This window comes from Gallinula chloropus, assembly GCF_964237585.1.
Source record: "Gallinula chloropus genome assembly, chromosome: 14".
Classification (NCBI taxonomy): Eukaryota; Metazoa; Chordata; class Aves; order Gruiformes; family Rallidae; genus Gallinula; species Gallinula chloropus.
The window spans coordinates 15,245,438-15,271,879 of NC_140099.1; the positions used below are offsets into that span (position 1 = coordinate 15,245,438).

Sequence of the window (26,442 nt, forward strand, 5' to 3'; positions counted from 1 at the left end):
TCCCCACTATGTGACAGGACAGAAGAAATGCACTTATGCTGAGGTGGCAGCAGGTCTATTTGAAGAAGCAGATGGTTGGACATTTTTTACAATCAGGAGAGAAATCTGAGCAGAGAGCTCTCCCAGCTAGTCCTAGCTCTGTTAAAAAGTTCAAATGTACAAAATAAAACATTTGAAAGTTTATACTCTCTCTGAATACCCCCCCATGATGCTGAGAAAATAAAATCAATTCATATTGCTATGAAATTCTATTTTTGCAACTGGTGACATCCCAAGCTCTATCCATCAGGAGGACTATAAAATCCTCGCCCTACTCCACACTTCCAGCATAGAGGCTAACAGCCCAGTCAAGTAACACAGCAATAATCTCTCTTCCACTGAGAATACTTTTATTCACAAGGCAAAAATTGGAGTTAGACTTTTAGGTTGTGGGCAAGGCACTCGCAAAGTGAGCAAATCTATTTTTGCTCACGGAACTAATTTAATGTTTAAGTGCAACAAAAACACTAAATTAGCCATGAAGATCATGCATATCCAAAGGCTTTCACCAGACATGACTGTGACCCAGGCCTCTAAATACAGAAATACATAAGTCCTAAGGAATCAGCTCCCTTATTTTCTGCTTCACCAGATGATGTTTCCTTTTGACTAGTCATAGAAATATAATTTCCATTATAATAATTAAACATTTATTAAAATACTATCTATTTAAGAGTTAATATATGGTTTCTTTCAGTAATAAAATATGGTATACTCTTTTTTCTTTTTTTTTTCAAACAATGTTCAGACCTCAAAACTTAAAGGAGAAACATTCATGCTGAGAATAGATCAATGTACAGCACTAGGTCAGAAATAACATCTCTTGATTAAAACCCCAGGATCTTACTGTGAAGCTGTACATTGATTCACGATTCGCTGCTGCTTTTTATCCACCTATTTCATTGCAACATCTGGCAGTGAGTGAGATACAAACCCGGATTAACCAGCAAATGTAACGGCCTCAGCGGCTTTGTTGCAGTCCATCCTTCTGACAGACTCCAGACACTTGTCTTTCAGAGCCAGATTGCTCTGGGTCTTGGATCAGCACCATTTCTTACACATGCAGGGCACAGCAGAATGTCACATTGCAATCCTGGGTATTTCATGCCTGGTACTTCATGCAGCATCCTCTGTGCACGTCTCCACGTCTCTCTCAATGAGGCATATGCACGCATTTCCAAACAAACAGGCTGTGGTTTCAAAAAGATATGCAACATGAGACATGAGAGACTACACCACTGTTACAAGAAACGGCCAGTTCAGGCAGAAGAAAAACTGCCGCTGGCAGCACGGTGGTCTGAATACAGATGTAAACAAAATGTGACTTATTAAATCCTAACTGTTCACATTAAAACCTGGGCAAATACCCATTTCTTCATATACAAACACACAGATAAAAAGATGAAGACTCTGAGCTTGTGCTTTGTGGCACGGACTGCGAGAGCCCAGTGCTGTGCAGTCTCTGACAGCCACGGAAGGGATACGTACCTGCAGTCGTCCCCTCCAGCACTGACCACGTATCTGTCTCCACTTGTGAATCGAATATTGGTTAAGTGGGCAGAGTGACCTAAAAATCGTTTGTGTTTTGCCTGAAAAAAACCAAAACAACAAAACCAACAACAATAATGGTAAAGTGAGAGTCTAAATACTTTGTCTCCTCCTAAGTCAAACAAGGCATGTGTGTGTTTATCTACCTTTTCACCGTACCACGTGTTTCTATAATTCAGAATGTTATACAGGTTTTCAGACATGAAAGACTTTCTGAGGGAGAACTACTACTGAGCTGCAATGCAGATGAGGTCGTTACCAAATGAGATGGCATCTGCAAATTTGCAACACTACTCAAGCTGACACAATTGTATGAAATACTTTCTCATCCCACAACTAACCTCTGATTTCTGTGTGGTATTCCTGACACTGAAAGAAATATTTTCACTGTAAGTGTGTGGGCAGTTTACACCATGCAGCCTCAAACCCTGAAAATTGATAGTCCAAGTGATAGTGACAAATCTGTGAACTCTCCACCCATGGAAATACACAGATGGGACTAAAATCACCAGCTGTCTTCCTCATCTGTCAAATGAAGCTTTGTGCTGTGGATGAAAAAAAACTTCAGGGCTTTGAGATTTTCAGTATGAAGGCATGATGCTAATGCTGACTGGCAGGCAATGTTCTGGGGACAACCCCCTCATGGCAAGGGGGTTGGAACTAGATGTTATTTAAGGTCCCTTCCAACCCAAACTGTTCTGTGATTAACACCTACAAGAGCTTATAACACAAGCTACTGCACCAAACAGTAGGAAAACTTTGGGGGGAAGATGTTAATGAGAGTACAGAGCTTAAGTTACGTAGATAGTTTAAAAAAAAGCCACAAATTTGGAGAAGGAAATATTTCCATCACACATCTCCTAGAGAAACAATACAAGAATATTAACAGTAGTGGTGGTTGTAACAATGCAAAAAACGATTTCTTACAAATTTTTCAGGACATGGAAAGTCAAACAGTTTGACCATGCCAAAGTCGTCGCCTGTTACAAGATTGATTCCCGAGTGAGAGACACAGGCACAGTTTACATCAGCTTTTTCAGCATGTCTGGACCAGATTCCAATTACTTCGTCCCCAAGAACACTGAAACAGAAAAGCACAAGCCTTGTGAATAGCTGCATTTTATTCAGCCCTGCTTGCAATGTGCATGCTTGTTTTCATATCAGAGAGGTGACAAAAATGGATTACTCAAACAGAGACCATAAAGCTAGGAAAATGAGTTTTTCCAGAACCCTCCTAGTTTTAAACATGTTTTATAGCAAAAAGTCAGACTGTTGTTCAAAGTGGTTCATATGAGGAAAATGTTCAAGTACTTATTCTCAATTTGTGTCCAAGGGTGCTAACAACAATTGAGAGGAGGGCAAGGAGCCTGAAGTAAGGCACAGGAAATCAGATTTGCATGGAACATAAAATAAATTATTTCAGTGTGCAATAAAACTTGGTATAATTCTTCATGTAATTTCTAAGTCTATTTTGAACGAAATATGATAATTTTAAGATATTTAAGAGTATTCTGAATGCCTTTTAATATGCAAATGTTAATGGCAACTTTAATATACAGATACTATTAGTGTAATACTGTAACTAAACCGGTCTTGTATCACCTCTCCACGTTTTGGTGAGTTTTAGCTTTCCCTGAACTCTTACCCCCACATGGTTATTTTGAAGCCTTCCTGGTAATTCACACGGTGCCACCAAACCTTGCAGCTGCCAGAGGCAGACCAAAGGCAGCTGGAGATACCCAGCAAACAGAAAGGCACACACACTTACACAAGAGAGATTGGCTTGTATCGGGTGTCCTCAGCAGTCAAACAGCTCAGGTTGTGCTGAAGAACTCTGCTGTGTGCTGTCTCTTGCTGCCCTGTACTCACCTGAGCTGCTGCCAGAGCAGATGGAGGTGTTAAAAGAAACTACCTGACTGAACAAAGGGATGAAAAATACTTCCAAACAGCAGATGCATCTCCTGGGAGTTACAAGTGTTTTAACAGGTATAAAGCTGTGAATCATTTACCTTGTCCAAGTGGCCCATGTAATTCTGTCAATCAAAGCCTGGTCCACAAGCTGTTTTCCTGAAGGCACTTCATAGACTTGCCTTTTGTAAGACCCAGTAGAGACCTTTGAGATGACCACAAAGAATTTATAATACACAAACTTGTCTGAAAAGATGAATATGCAGTTCTACAGGGCTTTGAAAAGCATTTTCTTGCTCTTTAAGTAACTTAGCTTTTAATAAAACTTCCCCAGTGAGTTGAAAATTCTCGAAAATCTGCATAAGCATAAAGCAATAGCAAGAAAGCATGAGAAATCTAATTATTAAAAAAGTAACTGAAACATCTGACATCCTGCACATACTAATTCTCTACATTGTGTGTCTTGGTATGTATGTGTGCATATTAAATAAAGGCAAAATAAACACCCATCTTTAAAGCTGACACGAAGGTACCCCTCTCAGACTGCAGACGTTGATTTGACAGTGAGAGAAGCTTCTCCTGCCCCTCATATGTGAGCAAAATGTAGAAAGCAAAGCATGCCAACTTCATTTTAATTTTTAAGAAATTTCTTGAGCCCTGGGGGTGGGAGTTGTAACACCATGACTCTGGTGCTGCTCAAAGAAGGCTAGCACAGTAACAACGTGCAGTGCTACCATTCTGGCCAGGGATATAAAGACTTGACAGGTCCCTGGAACTTACAGAATGGGAGACTGTACTCCTTCCTCTTTGAAGATCACAGAGTTAAAAAGGCAGGGAGGCACATTACAGTGATTTTGAAACCAATTTCTCCTTTCTATGCCTATTTCTTGTATTTAATATCCAGGACAACTCTCTTCATGATCCACTTACCACTACAACAAAGTAACAGACCAGTGACAGTATCCCACTACTCCCATGTTTCATTACAAAATTCAGCAGCTGTCAAAGGTGAACACAGTATCTGTCATGAGTATGCTTTCTATTCAGTATCTTGAACAATTTTAATGGCTGATACCTGGAGATAACAGCTATCTGCAGAGAAGTCCATCTGGATCACAAAACTGGGGATATCTTTGCAATAGCTGACTCGATTTAGTGTGGGACCCAAAGTCAGATCATAAAAATCCACAGCATTCTCACTGGAACCGACCGCTAAGTAACGAGAGTCTGGGCTGAACCTGAACAGATAAGAGGGGTTTATGAACAAGGTTGGCTCTTACAACAGCTTCCAATCAGTATTTGAAAAGCACAGGTCAATTTGCATTTCAAGTATCTGCTATCCAGAACTACAGAGGGAGAGTATTTTATCTGCTAAGCAAAATAACTTTTGAAATAAAATCTTCAGGGAACATAAAATGCAGTAGGAGGTGGCAATGATTTTGATACAGCCATCACATGCAGATCAACTGGGACCATCTTTGGAATAACTGTTCATGATCTGATCTCAATGCCATCTCAACAACAATACTGTGACATACCCCTGATGACTGACTCTCTCATGCTATACTTAGAAGGCTACAACTAGAAAAATCCAATGCTGTATATGAAGAAAAGCCAGGCCTTCTAGATTGAATGTACTGAACAAAAAGATGTGAAATCAAACCTTTCATCTGCCCAGTTTATCTTTGCACAGTGGTTTCTTTCCTCCAGTTTTCTTCTCTAGTCTTGAAACTCGGTAGCTTCCTGAGCTGAACAAAATCCTCACAGCACCTTTCAAGTTACCAGGTAGTTTCTTTATTTCTGCTATATCTGAGACACACCTTGGGACAGCTTTCTGATTCCAGCAACCTCCTAACTCCTTCCTGTGAGGGCTCTCCTGCCTTCCTGCAGCAAGGTCCCTCATTGCTGGGCTGCTCGTATTTCTCCCACTCATCTGACTCAAGCTTTCCAGAAGCTTCCTCTAGTTGAACACAATTTTTCACAGAAGGAAGTCTTGTCCTCCACTTTGGAAACAGAAGCCAAATTTTACTTCTGCTAACTCCTTTCCAACAAAAACCAACAGAGAGCAAACTGACAGACAGGCATTTCCACTGTGTCTCACAATCCAGTTTCATCTAGAACTTCAGATCTTATTTTACCTCCTGTACATCACCTCACCCTTTTCTTTTTTACACTCCATTCATCCCCTGAATAGGATGGTCTCTTCCTGCTGCCTATTTACTTTCCCATTTTAACTAATTCTTGGCAGCATCACCTGACACTCCCCCTATGGGGTCCCTACTCTTTGATTGCTATCTCTGATCTTCATGCACCTCCTTCCTTCCTTTTTATTCCTGGTATCAGAGTCATTACATAAACACCACAATTCACTCCTTGATGCCAGCTCTCTGAAATACAATTGCAATGCTCCCTAGAACATAAAATTGGATTTTGAAAAATCAAAATACAGATTTCTAGGATACTACAATATGCAAAGCCATTATGTTTTCTGACCTGATATCTTGAATCGCTGATCTTCTGTCCCTTTTTTTCCCCCAAATTTTTAGAGAGGTCACAAGCAAGATAATAAATTCTCCATTTTTCATGCCAATAGCTACCATATCACCCTCTGGGCTGTAACAGACAGTACGAGCTGCGTGTCCTAAGCTGACTTTGTTCAGCATCTTCTGTGAAGAAATAAAACCCCAGAAGAGTAAATGTTTCTGTTTGTTCAGATTTCAAAAATAATTCATATTTCTAAAGTACCTTATGCTAACAGTTGCCACTATCAGCTGGATTATTCTCCGAATACATTAAAAAACAAGTTTCAAGTCCTCAATACCACTACAAGCCTAGGACTTTTACTTTTCTCCCCTCCCAAACAACTACACTCCAACACCTACCTTTTCAGCAATGTCCCAGAGCCTTACTGTGCCATCTTCTGCAGCAGAAAGGAAAAAATCTCTGGAAGGATGCGTTGCTAGGCCCCAGATTGGTCCATCCATATGACCATTAATTAGAATGTTACATGCAGCATTTTTCTCTCCAACTTCGATTATTTCAGCATTTCTTGTCCCAACAAGAATCTTCCCCTTGAATAGCAGTGAGACAGTTATCTCTGATGTAGTGCAGTAACTACTCACAATGAACAATACTAAAGATATAATCCAAAGTTACAGTTCTTTTAAGAAGGTTTGCTGAAATCAAGTCATCAAATAAACAAAGATAATCTATTTTTAAGCCCCCCTGATTTACTGAAGTACAAAGCTGTATGTAAATCACAATGCTAGTAAAGTTAGGGCTTCTGAGTCAGATATTTGAAGTGTGAAAAGAGAGGAATAGAGAGATCTTTTGTCTTAAATAAAAATATATACAGAAAATGTAAACAAGACTAAGACCACTCAAACTAGATTATTTTTTTCTGCTGTAAAATTAATTGTAGGCACCATCTAGCTCAACATTTCATTTCAAATACTAATTATAAGAGTAAGAGGAAGGAATTTATATATATGATGCTACAGATCAATCCATAATTTACAAGCTTCACTTTAAGGACATGATGGTTTCTTTACCTTGCCTCTACAAACAGAGCGAACACAGTCTGTCATCTGCCCTGTCTCTAGTCTGAAGGCACGACATCGTTTCAGCTCTTGATCCCACAGCTTAACTGCTCCTCCTTCCTTTGAACTAGAAAGAAATCAGAAACAGCCATGAATATAATGACTAGCACAAAAAAACAGGCAATAAATGTATGGAAGAGCTGTATTACCTAATGCAATGTAATGTAAACAGAGCATTTTAGTATGTTTTAAATCATTAAAGATTCCACTTGTTTTTACTGAACAGGGGAAGGTAACATGCTAAGCCTCCTAACTAAGCAAGAAATAGTGATTCAAAGTCCTCATTGTACTACTTTACAGAACAAGTTGAAAGATGGTTGCTGTTCAGCTTAGTCTGAATTAGTAGCTCTTGGGGAATTTGTCCAGCCAAAGAAACAGTTGTGTGTGTGAACGAACTGCCATTTGCTATTAAGACAGGCAGAGATTACCAAAACAGAGTTGAGGGAGATGGGAGAGAGATGCATTTTACTGCTGTGACATCAACAACACATTTTCAGCTTAAGGAGGGAGAACCATGCCATGTCTTTGACAATTCTGTGTTTGTACTTGGAGAAACACTACCTGACTGGTGCAGTACAAGTGATACAGTATAACTCACAACGTATTCCATACTTTATTTTACACTTTACTCAACCAAAATAACGTGCAGTCATTATAAAATGCCTGAAGAAGCTTACATGTGTGCTTTAGGGAGATGACTGTTATCTAGAAGTTAAAATTAAGAACTACTTGTGGAGCATTCAGGTTCTGATTCATACCCCCTAGAGCCTGGGAACACACGTCAGGATCCTAGTGACTCTTGGCTTTCTCTTATAATCAAAGGAAAGTCTGTGATCACACGATCCCACAGCAAGAGACTAAACATTCCCTACAGCCAAGCAAAACCTGTGGGGGCTTGCCTGCACTTCAGAAGGGGTGACTACTTATTTTTCTACCACCTATTCAGGGATCCAAAAGTGACTATTCTTCCAGCTTTGATGTCCCAACTGCCTAGTGCTGGACAAAACGAATCCAGACCGTTTTTAAAGAACACATGTGCATGCAGAAAAAAGATGACTCACGGTCTTTCTTTGCCTCCTGTAACAATCAAGCCATCTCTTAGTGTGGTATACATTGTGAAAACAGGTCCATTGTGAGCTTTGGCCACAATTCGTATCAACACATGATCTTTCCACACACAAACATCTCCACTGATAGTACCTGTAAACGTCAAGTTATTCTGAAAAAGGGAAAAGTACACTTATCATCTCATTCTGAGCAAGTCAGGAAGAAAAACATTCAGAAATGAAGAACATCATCATTTGCACTAGATTGCTCTTGAACTGCAGCAAATAAAAGTAAACTGTAGGATGGGTAGCAAGAACCTGTAAGGACAAAACAATGAGCTGCTACATTCTCTCTTCAAGTCTGAAACACGCTTTCTTGTAGTTAACAGGCTCTGCACTGCAAGACTTGGGATGTCATAAGCCTCAGCCATAGGGTTATCTATGCTTTCAGCCTATCAGGTGTGCAAACTGGGGCAAAAAAGCAGAAAACTAAGAATGGTTTTGACATTTCACAGGAACAGGCAATTTTTAAATCAGAGGTACCCAGGAGAGAGAGACACCACTCTGGAAAAAGAGTCTCATGAACAATGAAACCACAGGCCAATTACAGTTTTAAAAATCAAAATCAAGAGTCAATTCACTATGGACCCCACATGCAGATCAGCAAGGAGGGCAGTAACACACACTATGTAAGAGAAGCTCTGCTTGACAAAAGAAATCTGTGGCTATCTGCCTAGCTGGAGAGATAAGTGTGGTTCATGCAGAGCAGCTGCTGCAAAGGCAAAGCTGTGGGACACAGCAACAAGGCCTTCATCTGTCAAAAAAACCCAAAACCAAAGCAAAACAAAACCCTACTGTTCAACAGCCATAGATGTTCATAAATGCCCCAGGACAATGCTGCTCTCAGATCACTCATGAGTAGCAATGCATACAGACTGTAAGTCAATCACCCCAAGGTGGGCATAAAATTAGTCTCATTTCTACTATTTGGTTCCAGGGTGAGTTTCGGTTTATCCAGATTAAATACCAGGTAGAGTTCTATTAGTCCAAAGCATATGTGCTTGTTTCTTCTGAAAACATTTAAATCCCTGCTCTTTTTTCTTCTTTGTTCTAAAGAAAGCTGGTATTCCTTCTAACTATTAGAAACTGTTAGAAAATTAGTAACGCTCAACCGAGTACAATGAAACAACAGACACACTCATTAGCAGGTTAGAAAAATCTCATTGAACTGATTAAAGGTAGAAGAGTAAAAAAAATTGGGCTGTGTGCATTTGAAAAGGGTGTGTGTTAAGGTACATACCGCTCCAAAAGCTACAGAGAGCATCGTCTGCATCCGGGCATCTTCTATGGAGCTCAGCAGCCCTTTTTTACTGAGAAGAGCTCTTCCAGCCAGTGTCCAGAACCTCACGTGTTTTACTCCCACGGAAACAAACTGAGTATCTGAATCTGGCCTGAATTCTGCTACAAATATACGCTGGTTATGACCAGCTCGGCTGGCAATTTTGGCACCTGGCAGAAGGAGAATGGACATTTGGAATTTACTGAGGAAAAAAACATAGGCATTTATGGTTAAAAGAAAATATAAAAACTCTGGAGAATGATGAGTCATCCAAGATGACACAAATAAGGAAGCAAAGCACAAACTGCTCCTAAATTAATACTAAATTTAGATGCAAATTAAAAAAAATAGAATTTAGTAAGACCCTGTAGCAAAGTGTAGCACCTGCTGAAGGTCCCATCTACTTAGAATTTCGTATTTTCTCAGGACTATAAAAGAGTAGGAGCTCAGACCCGATTAAGTTTTCACCTCCTACAAGTCCTGTGAAAATCCCACTCTGGACAAATTACAAGAGACTAACAAATGACTTCTCTACAAACTTTTTCTAAAGTCAGAAAACTTTCTTCTTGCTGCAGAAAATGCAGAAACTGACTTTCTTACATGGAGTCTCAGCATCAAAGCAAATGCTTTTCCAGCCTCTACAGAGGTGTTCAAATGTGACCCATATGAAGACTCCTCCAACTGCCACGTTAGATCTGCATCAGCTCTTAAGAAGGAGCACAGGGACGTTCTGACTGGAACAGCAGTGAACTGCTGCATGGGCTTTTCCCACACATCCTTTGTACTACCCGAGACTGTTTAAACACAGGACTGACATTGCACCCATCTCCACAGGATCCAGCAGAACATGCTGTGAGGGACAGTGTTTTATGAGCTTGATACCTGATCTTTAAAATTCTGCGAGACACAGGCTGCTCAACAGGAATCTCCAAAGACAGAGGAAATAAACCCCTAAGACTAGGGAAGGAGCTGACCAAATTGCTTTATCCTAAATCCTGAACTCAGATCAAAGATAACTGAAAATATCTGGTACAGCTAAGGACACCAGTTACATAGCTGCATAAAGGAGCTGTACTGGCAACACATTTCTGCAATTCACAACTTTGGGGGAATAATTTTAGGAGTACAACCACCCAGTCAGTCATCAGACCTTAGAGAACGGTAAGAACAGAGAAGAATAAAAGCTTTCTTTTGGGAGCAAGAAAGATTTTATAAAGAGATTTTACCAAGCAGCAAAGTAAGCAAACACTGAAACAGTAACAATAATAATAACACCACCACCACCACAATTTTCTTTTTCTAACTGGAAATCAGTGAACTATCTTGATCTTTACACAACAGTTCCAAAGGAGATATACTGAGCAGTTACTAAAACAGGTAGTACATTTATTTTACCTTTTCTTGTACAGTGCATAGTGCACAGTATTTATTGCAATAATTTTTGATCTGCTGATAGTTTTATGCTCCAGTTACTCTCGACTCAGACCACCATACCTCTAACAATATAAACACAACCTACAAAAACAATCACTTTCCTACCTTCCTGCCACTTCCAAATGGTAATGGTATGCTCGGGATCCAGCCCTACGGAGAGCAGCAGTTTGCCAGTGGCACTGAAACTGACTGAGCAAACCCCCTTTGAGTGGTAGCACCGCAGTACTGACAGCGTCTGCTTGTTCATTGCATCCCACACATGAATAGAAGGAGCTGTAGCTACACAAATATAAAAACAAGTAATAAGTCTATATTTTGAAAATGTCTAACAATTTGCTCGTTGAAGCAGTTAGCATTTTTTAATAAGACAAATGAAAGTGTTCTGGTCAAACAAAATAAACAAAACAAAACAAACAAAAAAGAAAAAGAGAGAGATAAAGAGAGAGGAGATTTTGGCCTCCCTTTGGAAACCAATTTACGGCAAACAGGATCATTAGGTAGGACTAAGAAGATGGCCTCATTACACTACTGGACCTGAAAACTTTGCTTAACCTGTTACTAGACTTCTGAGACACAGCAGAAACTCTGAAAGCAAGCTGTCTTCTCCTGTTGTTCTCCTAGTAAAACTTAGCTCAGCACACAAACTCAAACACCTTCATGAATAGAATAGCTTGTCCAGAATGTAATTTCTACACGGGGCTTTTGGACAACTGACAGCTACAGAGAAATTAGTTTACAGTGCAAGGCCAAAATCTCCTTTTCTACAAAGTGGCCATCTGTCTGAAATGCATGCTCTCTTAGGAGAATGTCAGCTGAATAATCAGCTTGCTTACTGATGTAAAACATCCAGGGTATTTAATTTAGTTTGCGTTGTTTAGACTGCCAGCTCTTTTCAGTAAGAACCATCTTTCCATGCTACTACTGTATGTGATCGTTTCTATTATAAATAGGTTGGGTTTTTTTTTTTCCTTCTCCAAGGATCTTGCCATCCATCTATAGTTTGCAATCTCTGAATAGCATCTAGGGCACTTCCAAGTCAGTGAGATTTTCCCTCAAACTTCTTCACATCTGATGTGTAGCAAACCTGACTGCACAGTCTGGAGGTTACTGGTTATTGCTGTAGACCCAGATTCACATAAACTAAATTCTATTTCAGCTCCATACTTTGTGTTTCTAATCAGCTATGATTGAATGAGAAACAGTAGGCACAGGGACCAAGGTAAAACTTTAGCCACACGAAACCAAGTTTCACAATTTCACAGCTGCTCTAGAACAGTCTTTAGAGCAATCTTTACTATTTTTTTCTGCCTCCCACTGGAATTCCCTCTCATGGCAGCAGCATGCTGTTATCAACTCATTTTGAAAGATACTACAGTATTGTATAGGGATGGCATTGAAACAGAAAGGGCAGGGCTTAGCAACAAATAAGACTGTTAGTCTCAACATTTTTAGCAAACTCCTTGCTGTCCTTATGTAAAGTTGAGGAAAGGGGTAGCTTTATTATGGCTCTGGACTGTTTCTTCCTCTTCAGCATTCCCCCTAGTAAATCTCTGTATTGCCTTTGCCCTGTGCATCTCCCCTATAACCTTGGCCAAAATTTTTCTTTTGTGTGGCAGACAGAAACTTTCACCTTGATTTCATGAGTAAGAACTGGCAAAGAAGTTTCAGATTGAGATTTTCAGGGTAGAGAAAGTGGACTCTTAAGTCCTCCTCCTTGATGGTGTTCTGAACGTCTCTGTCCTGACACTGCGTCCTGTTGTGGAGTACTCCAGCTCCTCTGCTCTCACAGGAGAGATTTTTCTAAGGTGTCAAGTCCTTCTGGGAGAAGTTAGATAAATGGACTGGTAGGATAAAAAGGCATCTTCAGTATGATGAAGCAAATCTATACTAAGTCATCAGGAAACTTAATTTGTCATTCCAGCCTACTGAAAACATTACTGCTTCAAGAACACCTGCATCACTGTAGACAACAGAAAACTGGATCTAGAAAAGCATAAGTTGTCAGTACGAAAGGTGCCAAATAGCCACTGATAAATTTTAAGTGAAACAGTTACTTTCTGATGAAGGCAAGCAGCAGCTTGGATTCCAGACTAATGGTTCCATAAAGAAGAAAAAAAAGTAAGAGTGCTGGTTTCAGGCAGTGACAACAGAATTTAGTAATATACACAAGCTCAAACTGAAGTTGCAGTAGGAAGGCAAGTGAGAGAGGGAAAGTCTCCAGGCATTATATGCAGGACTAGAGATGTTCTTTCATATAAACAACCATATCATCACTGCTTCTTTTATACAGTTTAAAAGTGCAGGAAAAGGTACCTATATTCTTCCTCCCATCCTTAGAGCAAGCACAATTTGGCATATTTAAAAGAAGTCAACACACATTAAAAATGCCACTGTACATTTGTTCTTCACAGAACAAGCTTTAGGTGCACATGAAGATTGTTATACTTTCTACTTACATACAAACATACATTTATGCATCTCTGAAGATGTGTCACAAGACAATTATGGCTGCTCAACAATGAACTCACTCATACATGATGGTGATTAATTTTTAAGGTAACAATTGAAGAAACAATTGATTAATAAAAAAAAGCTCAGTCAAAACTGTCAAACTGTCAAAGACCCAAAATGATACAGGAAAAAAATAAACTGACATCATAACAAGCATTTTGGATCAGTGGTAATAACTGCACAACAATCATACATAAATGTGAAGGGTGAGTTGTTTTTTCACTCAGTCACCTAGGCCTCCTCAATGCCATTTACTTTAGAAATACATATTTAAAATTATTCTCAATTGTCTAAACCAAATATTAATTGTCAGCCCCAACATGTCCATAAAACCTGGAGGTGTACATAGGAATGCTACAGTAGCAGTATGTCTTAGAACTCACTAATTACTGGGCAGCAAGAAGGGAATATATGACAACAAAAATAGTAGTTTTTAAGTGTGTTCTAACATTTTAATTGTTTCTACATTTACAGTTTTCTGAGTTGTTGTGGTTTATATCCAGTGCTGACAGCAGTATGACTGATACAGGGTTTAATAAACTAAAAATGAATTCACGTCACTTATTGCTCTATAAAGCTGTAGACAGCTACTAGGACAGCTAACTACACCTGAAGATGTTAAAATTTTATTTCCCTTACCTGACATATCTGCTGAGTCTCCTGTAATGGAAAAGCAGCAGAAAAATAATTAGACCAGAAATAAGATAAGTGGTAAAGAAAATATATGCCACATTTAGTGTCATTTCTTAACACACACCTTGTTATCTCTTTGCATTGCAGCAGCACCAATACTGCTTTCAGTGTTAAAGATGAACAATTACTAATAAAAGGCGGTCACATCAGAAATAAAAATCCATAGAATAAATATATATTGATTTCTATTTTGAGTTACAACACCAAAATTTAGTGCTGGTGTATGTTAGTTCTTTCTCTGACAAAGTAAATAAAAACATATTCTACATACTACTGGTATTTTAAACAAATTAAGTGGGAAAAAAATGCTGATTGCTATTCTGCTAGTAAGTAATGTTTGAGTCTGATCTTGAGAGGTGGCAAATACATCTAAAGATCTTCTATAGGAGCATTAAGAAATCAGGATTATGAATGTTCAGGTGCTGGGAAGTATTACCAAGACTCTGCATAGCAGCATGGCATTTTAAAAATACTTGTAATAATGTTTCTGTGACTCTTCTGAAGATAGAAATCATGATGGTGAAGCTATGTTTGTGCCAGACATATCAGTAGGAAAAGTAGCAGTAGTTGAGTATGTTTTTTATCAAGTATTTCCTCCTTAACAACTGTTCAGAATCTAAAAATAAGCATTGTTTGAAGGTATTTTGCTTCCAGCTATTTTTCAGATTTAATTCTCTCCTTAAAAATATGTTTTGCAGTTTGATTTTTAAGTGTCATCTGCTCCTTATTTGTATGCCTTAATCCACATGACAAAACAGTTAAAACTGTTCAACTGCTAGTTGATGTAGAAATTATTATGACATAAAAAAAAGCATTGTGTCCTGTGTTTCTTCTTGTGTAAGATGAACAATGAAGAAAATCCATGCAAAGAAAGCTTCCCCTATGCCTACATTCTTCCCATATAGTCTATCATATGTAAAGGCAAACTGGGTCTGATTACAAAATAAACTGAAGAAGCAAATTCCTGAAGACAATAAAAGGTCTGTAATTCCTGCAAGTGTTTTTTTGCAATCAAACCACAGGCAAAAATCTGCTGTTGACTTTTTCCATTTACATAATTTTCATTAATGATTTAAGTTGATGTGAGGCAAGAGACTCAACAAGAAATAAAGCTTTTCTAGCTAGACAGTTACTACTACCAGTAAGTATATTTTAATGAGACATGCACCTAAAAATCCAAAAGACAGAGGGAAGCAGTAAAGTTGGAAGCAATAAACTTGGACAAACTGAACATATTTAGATGGAACATCTAAAACAAACAGATGTGGGGGAATCTATTCTGGCTAAGATATAATAGGGGTTTTATTGTATACACTAGGGAAAACAATGTGGGTTTGAATCTGCTGAGAAACAACTGAAAGTACAAAAGCAGCAACTGGGTTGTGGGACTTCAAAATGACAATATTCTGCAGAATTTAGAAACAGCAGTATTAGTTCAGCTGTGCAGACGTACAACGGCGTTTGGGTTTGGTTTGGGTTTTTTTTAAAACCTGGTTAGTTCGCAGATCAATGTTAATCTTACATGTAACGTAGATATTTTCCCTCTCAATCTAAATTCACCTGCAGGGAAACACCACTAGGGTTTTGGTTCTACCTAGAATATTACAACTCTGTACTATCAAAACACCAAGTAGATGTTACTAATCTGCCCGAGGAGATAAAACCTACGTATAGTGACACCTATTCTGTGTTTAGGCCATATAGAAATGAAGGACAGCCCAATGAAGCTTCTTTGGAAGGCCTAACAGAAGCTGAGAGTTAAATAAAGCCAGACTAATTTCATGGGGCTTAAGATTTCTAAAAAAATTATTTTGGTAACACTCCAAACAAAAGATAAGCTTAATCCTCTTTCATGCCTCAATGTTTTTGGGTTTTGTTTTTTTCTGCTTTATTAAATTGCACTCAAAGAAACATATAGAGAGGACAGGTAACTGAGTAACACTCATACAAACGGAGATAGCATAATCAAATATTTGTGTGATTTATCATGAACTCACAAGGCCCTAATTGCATGCTCTTATGTTAATTTCTTTTTACAAAAATACAAACATACCTACTTGGCCAGTTGCCACTATGTTGGTAAACTTGGGGTGCTGATTTACAGTGAGGCACAAGATATCATCATTGTGTTCCTGGTAAAAAGACTGAGCACCTAAAAAAATCCCAAACAAACAAACACAACTTTCATTAAAACATTCACACACACATAGACATTGCTACTGTTTCAACATTTTATACAATTTGTTAGAAAGCGGTATGATGATGATAATGATGTTGTTGCAGTTTGGAGCTTAAAATCAGGGAACTGAAACTTATTCTAATTTTTTATCTCTTATTTAACACATCACACTCCATAACTGAAGCATTTCCTAAAGATTTTAAGCAACATCAAATTGCTTAAATATGACATAAACAAATGGCATGGTGTTGCTCTTTAAAAGCTCTGGGAATAAAAGTATGTGATACGGAGCAGTGAAAAGTAAACCAAGTATAAATAATTAACATAGTCTCAGAATCAACATTAACCAACGACAATGAACCCATTGATAAGCTGGTTCAGTTCTGTGATTATTTTAACCAGCAAATTTCAGGAAGCTAATACCAAAATAGTAAAATCCTTACTTCCTTCAAAATTCAGTCACTAGAAACACTTCAACATACCTAGTTTGCCTGTGCAACTATCATGAACCATCTCTACAGATGAAATTTTAAGCAACAACTAATAATTTTCTCACTTTTTTATAAAATGTAAAGCACAAACTGTAACTCCATGTGTGAAGAAACACTTTTTCCTCAAGAAGGTTTTCTCCTACCTGTTGCCACATTATACAAGATCCCAACAGACGCAGTATGATATATTACATCAGCACCATCATTCAAATAGTGCACATTGTTTCTGCAATCCTTGCCCCGGTACCCAAATACCAGCTCCAAAATTAGGTCCTAAAAAAAAAAAAAGATACTTGGATTTATTAGACACTTAAAACCTTATAGCTATTACAAACTTTTCGAGGATTTTATTTTTCAAATATATCCTTATGCAGTAAAGGAAAAGGAGTTAATGATGTCTCAAACCAACAGAAAATGAGATCCTGCCTTCTCCATCAACTTGCGCTGCTGCTGCTGCTCATTCTTGCTGTAAACAGCTGTGTCATCCTATCAGCTCTGCTTGCTGGATGTTGGAGGATATTGATGTGTGGGTACATGCACACAAATATATATACACAGATACACACATACACTTGCATATAAATTAATAAATTACAGTGAGCCAAGAAGAACACAGCTCTTTTGATGCAGAGGACAGTAAGGAAGAAAGAATTATAAACACTGGTCTACAATTTAATTCCATCTGACAATTAGAAAAGCTGAATTATGGTCTAAAAATCATACAACTCTGATGGGAAATGGCCGTTATGTCACACCAAACGTTTTGTTTCACATCATAGAAAATACTTCCCTTGATCTGAAGAACTGCATTTTGCCAAGGTTAGATGAAATTTTCGCTTCAGATTAATCAAAAGTAAGTACATTTATATGCATGGCTATATAATGAGAAAACCCAACCCAAACAGGTGCTTGAACTAAAGGAATCATTACTAGATTTTTAAAAATTATCTTTAAAACTGCTAACAATAATGAATTTTCAGCAAAGTTTTAATTTTTTAATTGTAGTTAAAAGATGTTTCGTTTTCTTAGAGATAATACACCCATTAACAACCCAGTTATTGAAACAAGACATACTGCTTTCTACACACTGCATTTGAAAGGCTTTTTTGTTATTAAAGATTAAGTTGTGTGCTGTTTTCAATAACAAAAAAATTCTCTCCCACTTTTTATACTACTCACTATTCAATATTTCCATCTTTGATACATTTAAAACCAAAAAATCATTTAGTGTGTTCATAAACGTGTCAATTTCTGGAAGGAAAAAAAAAATCCTAACAGGAGAGGAATGTTTTTCTTACCTCTATAGGTCTCTTTTTTTTCCCAACATTATTTGTCTGAAGTTTCTCCGGCTGTGGCAATGCCCTACTAACTGGTGGTCTGAAATAAAGAACTGTGAATAAGAGAAGGCTGTCCGTCACCCATTCCATACTAACACAGTACCTTCCAACCTGCTACTGCATATGGAAATCCTAGAGGACTATCCCACTTAACTGATATTTCTATTCAACTTTAAAGGAAACTCCTCTGCCAAAGGGAGAACACCAACATGCTAGGTTTCCTGACAGTTCATCAACAATCCATGAGGTCCATGCAAAGCCTTGGTTTACAGTGAATGGCCAATGATAGAACATTCTTAGTTTTTCATGCTGTAATCTTAAGGTTCTTTCATCTTCCCTGCAGCAATTTTTTTTTATTGGATAAACTTTAAATGCTTACCTGATCAATCTAAACACTTGACATAGTCATTCCTGTTCCCACATGCCTTCAGTAGGCCCTCACATTTCTCACTCTTGTAATAGTTTGTAAAGAAAAAATTGGCCAGGTACACCTGCCCATCCACTTTACAACAGAAACAAGTTATTGATCAGTGCTTAGTTGGAAGTAAAGCCTCACCATGCAAATGCATGAATATCAGCCATAACTTATGTTCCACTGTTCTGAATAGCCCAGATTTAAATAAGAATTCTCAACCAGATGTTTGATGAATATCTGAAAGACGTTGCAGATTATACTCAACTGTTCATATACAAAGAAATATATGAACAGTAGTTTATCAATACACGTGATTATTTCCAGTAATTTCAGAAGCATTGGTTATTGATTCTATATACAGCATGTGTGTCCATGAAAACAAGCCTTTAAGTTTGACACTTAAGGTTCCTTCGTTCAGAAACAAACATTAATAGATAGCAGCATTTAAATACACTCAATCCACCTTGAAATATGTCTGGTAGGAATGCACCCCAGACTTCATTATTAGAGGTCCTCAATTACAGATCTCTTTTTTTTAACCTCTCTGAGATTTCCAGTTATAAGAAATTCACATACACCTCAAGACAGAGAAGCAAGGCGTCTGAATGTCTTTTTCAGTTGTAGCCTAGATCTAGCTCACAGCCGTAGCATCTTGTCCCTTAAGTCTCTGATGGTGAAAAAGTATTCTCTTAACATTCAAAACAGAAGGAAAACTAAACACAGACTGGGCTTCCCCCATCATCTATACATGTATGTTAGCCAGTGCAGGAAGAAAGGAATAAGACTGATTTCTGTCAGCAATCCCAATATCCACCCTCATGACCACTCCTGAGTCACTACTCTCTGTCAACCAGCTCTTTCCAAATCTTATACTTGATGCAAAATTCCTAGCTTCCCCAGCTATTTTCCAGGTTCTTCTCTCTCAGCCTATCACCACTACTCCTAGCACCCTCTCATCTGTCATATTACAGCAATACTATCACTAAGTATGATTAAAACTCTCACTTTTTAAGTTAAAAAAAAATAAGAAACTACACTTTTATTTAGAACTTTAAAAATTATTAACAGCAAACACTCCCAATAGCTCACAATCTCTATCATTTCACATACAGATGGAGAGAAGTCATCTAAAGTTTTGTGGAGGAAAGAAGTATTTGACCATATTTCTTCCCCAGCCTGAGAGGTGATGAACAATGTCAGTTACAAATACACCAGTCAAGAGGTAAGAGGTATCCCCCAGTGCCACAAGAGCTTCCTTATCACTGTGTGCCACTCAAATCGAGTGAAACTACTGAAAAGCACACACAAAAAATGAATGGCACGGATTCTGTGTGGGGAATGGGCTCTCTGGAAGCACTTCAGTGATACAGAGAATAAAAACCTGCCCTTATTCATTCACATAAATGAAAAGAAAGAAAGAAACTAATACAGACCGGGTCCAATTAAGATTTGCAGTCGTGGAGGAATCAGACAGCTCCATCAAACATCTGAGGTAAATTTACATTAAGATTCCTACTTCTTTTGTAACAAACAACTTTTTTTCCCATCATATCTTCCAATACCTTTTTTGAAATGGTCATGACCTCCCAAAAATATTAACAAATAAAACCTTCTTTGGGTTTTGGAGCATCGGGGTGGGGGGGGGGGGAGGGGTGTTGCATATGAATATAAGTACAGCTTAAACCTGAGCAATTTATAATGCTTACAATCTCTGAAGTTAAATGGCAAAATATAACCAGTTATCTCCCTGTGCAATCAAAAGTCTTTGAAGAATGAAGAGGGTTAACAAGTTAAATGAATTGCACACCCATGATTACACATATCCTGTTGTTATTTTATGGCTGAGAATTACAGTTACTGAAAGGTATTTAATACATGATTTGTATAACAGGTTAATGATATCAAAAACTGCTAACATTTTTGTCCTACCTACAGTTTATTACTTTGAGCTATAATAAAAATTCCTTAATTCCTTTGATATTTGCCAATTATTTATTAGGGAACTAAGAGCACGCTTCCAAATGCAAGAAGTTCCTTAAAAAGCACTTACACCAAATGGATTCCTTAAAAACCACTTGCCTATGTTGACTTTAAAATCCTTTCCTAATTCAACAACATGTACCTTTCTCTTTTTAACTGGGGAAGTCAGGAGCAATGCTGAACTGCTGTAACTGGAAGATTGTATACCAGTGATTCTGCTGGTGAGAACTAGTAGTTTCCCCAAGCACTGGGAGGGAAGGTGGGGGTGGGGGGCACGGGGCTGAGGGGGGAAGGGGTGCGTGTGGAGAGGGGAAGGGGAACATAATATAAATAGTATCAATGTCCACTACTTTTCCACTGTCATGTTACCTCTTCTCTCATCCCATGCAGCAGCTATAAAAATCAAACAGCAACTACAGTAGGGAGCATTGTAGAAGTGTGAGACTGGCATGCTGTTTGTTGTACATGCTGCTTGTACTGGCATGTTGTAGAACTCAAAAAGGCTTCTGGAGGAAAAGAAATCCAGCTGTCAATGACATATTTCTAAAAAAAAAAAAAAAATCACACAGCCACCTTACTCAGCTGTGAAGCATCAACGCCTAAGATACAACTGCCAGCCTACACATACACCAGCACAAAAAATTCCAAACCTTCTTGAAGAAAGTAGACAAAGATACACTCCTCTTACAGTTCCTGAGAGTCTTACTAGCTGAGAGATGAGAATAATTTCTGATGCTTTTCAGAGAGCAAGGAAACATTTAAATTTAGCTTCCTTCAGATCACACTGCAGCCAGCATGTGCAACAGGAATGTCAGATTCTAGATCTACTGACCTTGAATAAATTTCTCTATTGTTTTGAGCAGCAGTAACTAATGACACTTTAAAAAACAAAAATAAAATCTATGAAAAGTAGCACAAGAGCATATGAAGATTTCAGATCAAAGACAGGAGACTACCATGCATCACCATCAAAAGACCCCACTTGATCTGAAGCACAAAGTACGTACTGTAGAGAACTGAATCCAATTCTCCTAGGAGAATTCATAACAAGCTATCCATAAAAATATTTTCATGACTATCTTGATTTAGAGCTTCTAAGAAGAAAAAAGGCATTCACAAAAATTCTACTATTTAGGAGGAATAGTGTATATTTATCAGCTGTCAGCAGCTAGTGCTGTTTGCTGTTGTAAAGATAAATATGGAGACTGAGGAAGGACTGCATAGGGCAGAGAAGATTCAAGGAAATAAAAAAGATACATCTAAACCAGCAAAGAAAATAACTGTAATTACATATTTGAGGTAAAGAAAATGCAAAGTAGATTCAACAAGGTTTTTTTCCCTGAAAAACTAAACCCGAAAAAAAACCCAAACAAAAGCAAACCACGAAACCCAACCTTAACAGCCCCAGGAAACCTGCTGACCATAGGTCATCCAGGCAGCTCTGGAGAGGTGAGCATCAATGCCAGTGCTGAGCAGGCAGGCAGCATGCAAGGGCCACAGGCTCCATCACTAGGGGTCAGTCCTGCTTTACAGATGGGGGTAGAGGAAGATGGAGCAAAACTGTCCAATCCACCTCCTACTCACTCCAGAATCCCAGTATCACAGGGCTTGGAAGGCACCTCTGGAGATCATATAGTTCACCCCCCTGCCAGAGCAGGATCACTTAAGAGAGTAGGCTGCACAGGTCCCTGTCCAGATGGGTTTTGGGTATCTGCAGAGATGGAGAATCCTTGCAAATATTTTCTATTTTTAATCATGGACAATCCAGCAGCAATGTTATTACAGTTTCTCTAGAAACCGATAGAACACAGCACAAAGAGCCCTTCAGCCACTCGTTACCCTCACATTCAACACACAGCGCTCAAGCTTCATTTCTTCCCCCCCCCAAGCCCCTCTATTTCAAGTATGTCCTGGAAAGATAGAGGGGGAAAAAAAAGCAGAAAAACTAAAAAGAGCAGGAGAGCATATTTGAAGTTTCAAGAAAGCAGTAAAAACTGAAAGGACATAGTGCTGGCACAGGTTTGTGTTAGTGGAACCGAACTGACTGGAAGGGAAGATTTCTCTGCTGCTTGGCTCTAGAACATAGCATTTTTATAACACTTGCTGTCTGCTAATGCTTTGTGATAGAATGGGAGAAGAGGTAAAACAATCTCACATTATACAACTGCTTGAAAGCACCATTTCTACTTAAAGGCGTGCAGATATAAATACAAGTTGATATCCATCTTTAGCCATTCATTAGAGCACATTTACGTTTGTACATTACCTTACAAAAGCATAAAGTGACTGCCTATCAGTCAATAAAACCTGACAATCTATACTCAGCTATGTTATCTTACAGGTCACCTATACATCTGATCAAGTACCCATCTATGAAAGAGTCCATATTGATTCAGAGCAGTGGAACTGGAACACAAATTACAAGCACATACATGTTTTTTTCCTCAATGAAGTTGCAAGATGACATCTGATGCATGTATAAGCAGCAATGTCTTGAAAGACACAGGAATAACCTTTTCCAAATCTTTTTTTTTTTCTCTACAGATGCAAAAGCTGTGGATATTTTCCATTTGCTATTCAATGTGCAGGAAATGACTAATGGTGTAGAAAACAAACTGTGGCCATATACCTGCAGGTATAACCGGCTGCATGCTCAAAAGCTGTGTGCAAAGCATGGGAAGGAGAGCATGAATAACATTCTAGGGTGAATGCACGTATGGATGGGGTCAGTTTGAATATGTGGAAGGAGAGTTCCAGCCATCTATCACAGGGGAAATAAATACTTTAACATTTGTACTTTGTTTTTAACATGAAAATAGACTACTTAAATATTTCTTGTTACTAGCCCATAAAAATGGAATACAAGCATTCTGAAGTAGTTTGTGAAACAAAGATAGCCCTCTTTCATGGTTTTAGACAGTTTCAAGATTATTGATACTGCTACTCACATTGTCTTGTATGATGTTATATTTCATTCCCTATTTTTACGCAGTTTCTGAAGTTATTAACAGAACAAGGCACAATCTTCTGTGGTTAATAGAAACTGCCATCAGTTATTCAAGTTCCATGGTAACTTATGACATCATCAATTACAACATTTATTTCTGTTTTAAAAATCCAAATATTATTTTGGGCATCATTTCACTGGGCAAATGCTGATACAAAAGAAAAAGCCCCTTTCTGTGAGGGTCAGCATAGCTGCACCTCATACTGCATGGGACTTGCAGAGAGTTTGATTTTGCACTAGCCTTCAGCATGAAGTGACCTTCACTGCCCTCCCCAAAAAGTGTTGGCAAGCATGAAGTAGAGAATTACATTTTAAAAGCACGGAGGAGTTATTTCCATTTACTCCTGGTAGGATTTGCAAAGTCACTTGTGAAACTTAAGAGGTCTGATTTCCATTAGATGATTATGCGACCTGGTCATTTTTAAATACTGCTTCTTGACCACAGTTTGTCATAATTATTTTCACTTGTCCTGAGAGTAGTAAGTGCCATTTGTACACACTACTACAGACACAGGTAAACTAACACTTAGAGAATTTGGTGACATATACACCCTGACAGGTGAGACAGTCCCCTCGAATGTTAAACAATGCACTTCTGAGGTGGACAACTGTCCAGTAGGGACTGGAGTATGCTAATCTCTATATTATATTTAATAAACATTATTGAAAAAAGACTATTTATGAAAAATAGGCATGTTTAATGGTGCCTGTCATCAATTCTATGTTGGTAGATAAATAAATATTGTACTTATTTTATGGTACAGAACTACAATGAGTAGATACAGATTTTAAACTTGTAATACAGCAATATTCTGAAGAGTGATTGGTGCATAGTATGGCACCCAACATGACAGATGGCTTTTCAAGAAAGAATGGAGATGACAGTAAAATATGGACTAGATAGCAAAATAAAAGCATTACCTGGAACCTCTTTTCAGCAGCAGGTGGGAAAGAGAAAAGCATTACTTATACAAGTTTGGCTGAAAGCTAGGTGTCAGTGAATTATTCACAGAAATAACTGGGTTTTACTCTCTGGTTGTTACTTCTTTTTACAAGGGGATTATTCATATGTTATGAAAATATGTAAATCTATTAGCTGTACAGAAAAGCCCCATTCACTTAAAGATGAATTATGAGCACGTGTCAGCATGAGAATAAAGATCTGAGGAATGATTCCTACTGTAAACAGAGAAAGCAAGCAGCAGACCCAAAAACCTTTGAGGTATATCAGGTGTTTAAGCATCATGCAGGAGAAATGAGAGCTTCTCCAAGAATGGAGCAGTTTTCTCTTAATTTTCCTGAGTCCACTGAACCAAATGTTCATATAGCCAGAGGTACATTTCAGCTCTCATTTGGTGGTTCATATTCTTTAATCTGCAATTCCAAATGTTTCACTTATCCCTTTTTTAGAGGTCTTTGATAAATGCATATTGTTCACATAACTTCTTAGGGTCTGTTGATAAAGTTGGTCTACACAGGCCCATTCCTTTCCATAAAGCTGTTCTAGTGTATAACTAGTGCTCAGAGACACAGAAAGTCACTAATGATAACAAAACTACTGCTTGTGAAGGAGGAAATCTCCAGAAATTCCAGGGGTTTCAATCTCAAGGTTCATCTCCTGCACTAAGGTACATTACCATGTGCAGGAATTGATTCATAGAAAGGCTTCAGAAAGCCCTGCTTTGCTCTACAATTGTTTCAGGGGAAAAAAAGTAAACTTAAAATTTTAAATTTCCTGTAAACAAATTTATTCTGCAAACAGGGAGCACAGAGAGAAGGGAAAGCTGCTAACATAAAGTCCCTTGCTATAATTTTTCATTTTGATTCCTGTCTTCTCCCCTCTCCCAAATCACTCAAGGAGATGATAAATCTCACTTTTTACAAAAAAAGGACTTTGGGATTTGTGCCATTTATGTTCATACCACAAGTCAGTAGATTGGCAAGCCAAATAGCAGTCTGTTCATTTATCCAAAACAGATAAAGATTTTATACAAACATCTCTGAATATCTCTTTCAGCAGCAGTTACAAGGTGATAACAGTGAGGTTCAGATAAAAGAAGTGCCATTGTAGTAGCTTCCTCCCTCTCTCACCCTCAGCTCCTTGGAAGTACAATTTAGGTTTACTGCCTGCCTGCATCAGGTAGTTCTTCACTTCTGGATCAGTAAAGGCCTAGTTTGTAAACAGTTTGTAAACAGTTTGTTAGTTCCCTTCCCATTATGAATACACAGGCATCTAAAATAGGTTATGTATTTTGGTATATGTCCTTCCACACAGAGAAAAAATTCCTCAAGCAGAGCATCTAAAGAATTTTCTTAAGATATAAAAGACTGAGATCTTATCTAAGAGATGTAGCACATGGACTGAGTAACGGTATGCATTAAGAGAACAGGATAGTGATGACTATGAAAGACTCTTTCAGAGGTTTTAGCCGCTTGCAGGCCTTTAAGTATGGTAAATGTATTGTGAAAAATTAAACCAGAATTCCTAGTTTAGTTTTGAGATCTCCTAGTACCACTATTCTTATCTAAGGTTTGTTAATCACAGCATTATCCTTTTGACAGTGACAAACAGTGAACTCTACAGGGAGCATAATAAGAGAGTAAGAATGGAGTGGTATCCTCCAGATTCTTCTCCCAACCTCCAGTGGTTTGCAGTTGAGGGAGTAGCTGAACCAGAAAATTAACCATCCATGACAGATTTTTCTTCTAAGCAATTTACCTATCACAAAAACATTCTAAGAAGGAAAGTTTTCCAATTTATTTTGAACTGCTGAATATCCATAAAGCTATTACACAATCACCTTAGACACATAGTAGACATCTTTTCACATAAAATATTATATTTTAATTTTATTAGTATTCAGAAATTATAATTCAAACTGTAGACATAAGTACTACCTCACAGCCAATGTTACT

The 26,442-nt window shown here is 38.1% G+C and overlaps 1 protein-coding gene across 2 annotated transcripts in view; it reads right to left on the bottom strand.

Moving 5' to 3' along the window:
* Window positions 1-981: 981 nt before the first annotated feature.
* Window positions 982-26,442, bottom strand: part of EML5 (EMAP like 5) — a gene marked incomplete at its 5' end in the record, with an annotated part of 102,105 nt that continues 76,644 nt past the window's right edge. The window contains 15 exons of one of the 2 annotated variants that reach the window (XM_084270402.1): window positions 982-1,229; window positions 1,528-1,628; window positions 2,515-2,668; window positions 3,597-3,700; window positions 4,571-4,733; window positions 5,989-6,161; window positions 6,378-6,566; window positions 7,047-7,161; window positions 8,156-8,313; window positions 9,441-9,649; window positions 11,019-11,192; window positions 14,064-14,084; window positions 16,171-16,269; window positions 16,931-17,060; window positions 18,086-18,164. In XM_084270402.1, coding sequence (XP_084126528.1) covers window positions 1,193-1,229; window positions 1,528-1,628; window positions 2,515-2,668; window positions 3,597-3,700; window positions 4,571-4,733; window positions 5,989-6,161; window positions 6,378-6,566; window positions 7,047-7,161; window positions 8,156-8,313; window positions 9,441-9,649; window positions 11,019-11,192; window positions 14,064-14,084; window positions 16,171-16,269; window positions 16,931-17,060; window positions 18,086-18,164 — 1,906 coding nt within the window. In that variant the 3' untranslated portion in view covers window positions 982-1,192. Of the gene's footprint in view, window positions 1,230-1,527; window positions 1,629-2,514; window positions 2,669-3,596; window positions 3,701-4,570; window positions 4,734-5,988; window positions 6,162-6,377; window positions 6,567-7,046; window positions 7,162-8,155; window positions 8,314-9,440; window positions 9,650-11,018; window positions 11,193-14,063; window positions 14,085-16,170; window positions 16,270-16,930; window positions 17,061-18,085; window positions 18,216-26,442 lie in introns of both variants that reach the window. The other variant, XM_084270401.1, reaches the window with a different exon arrangement.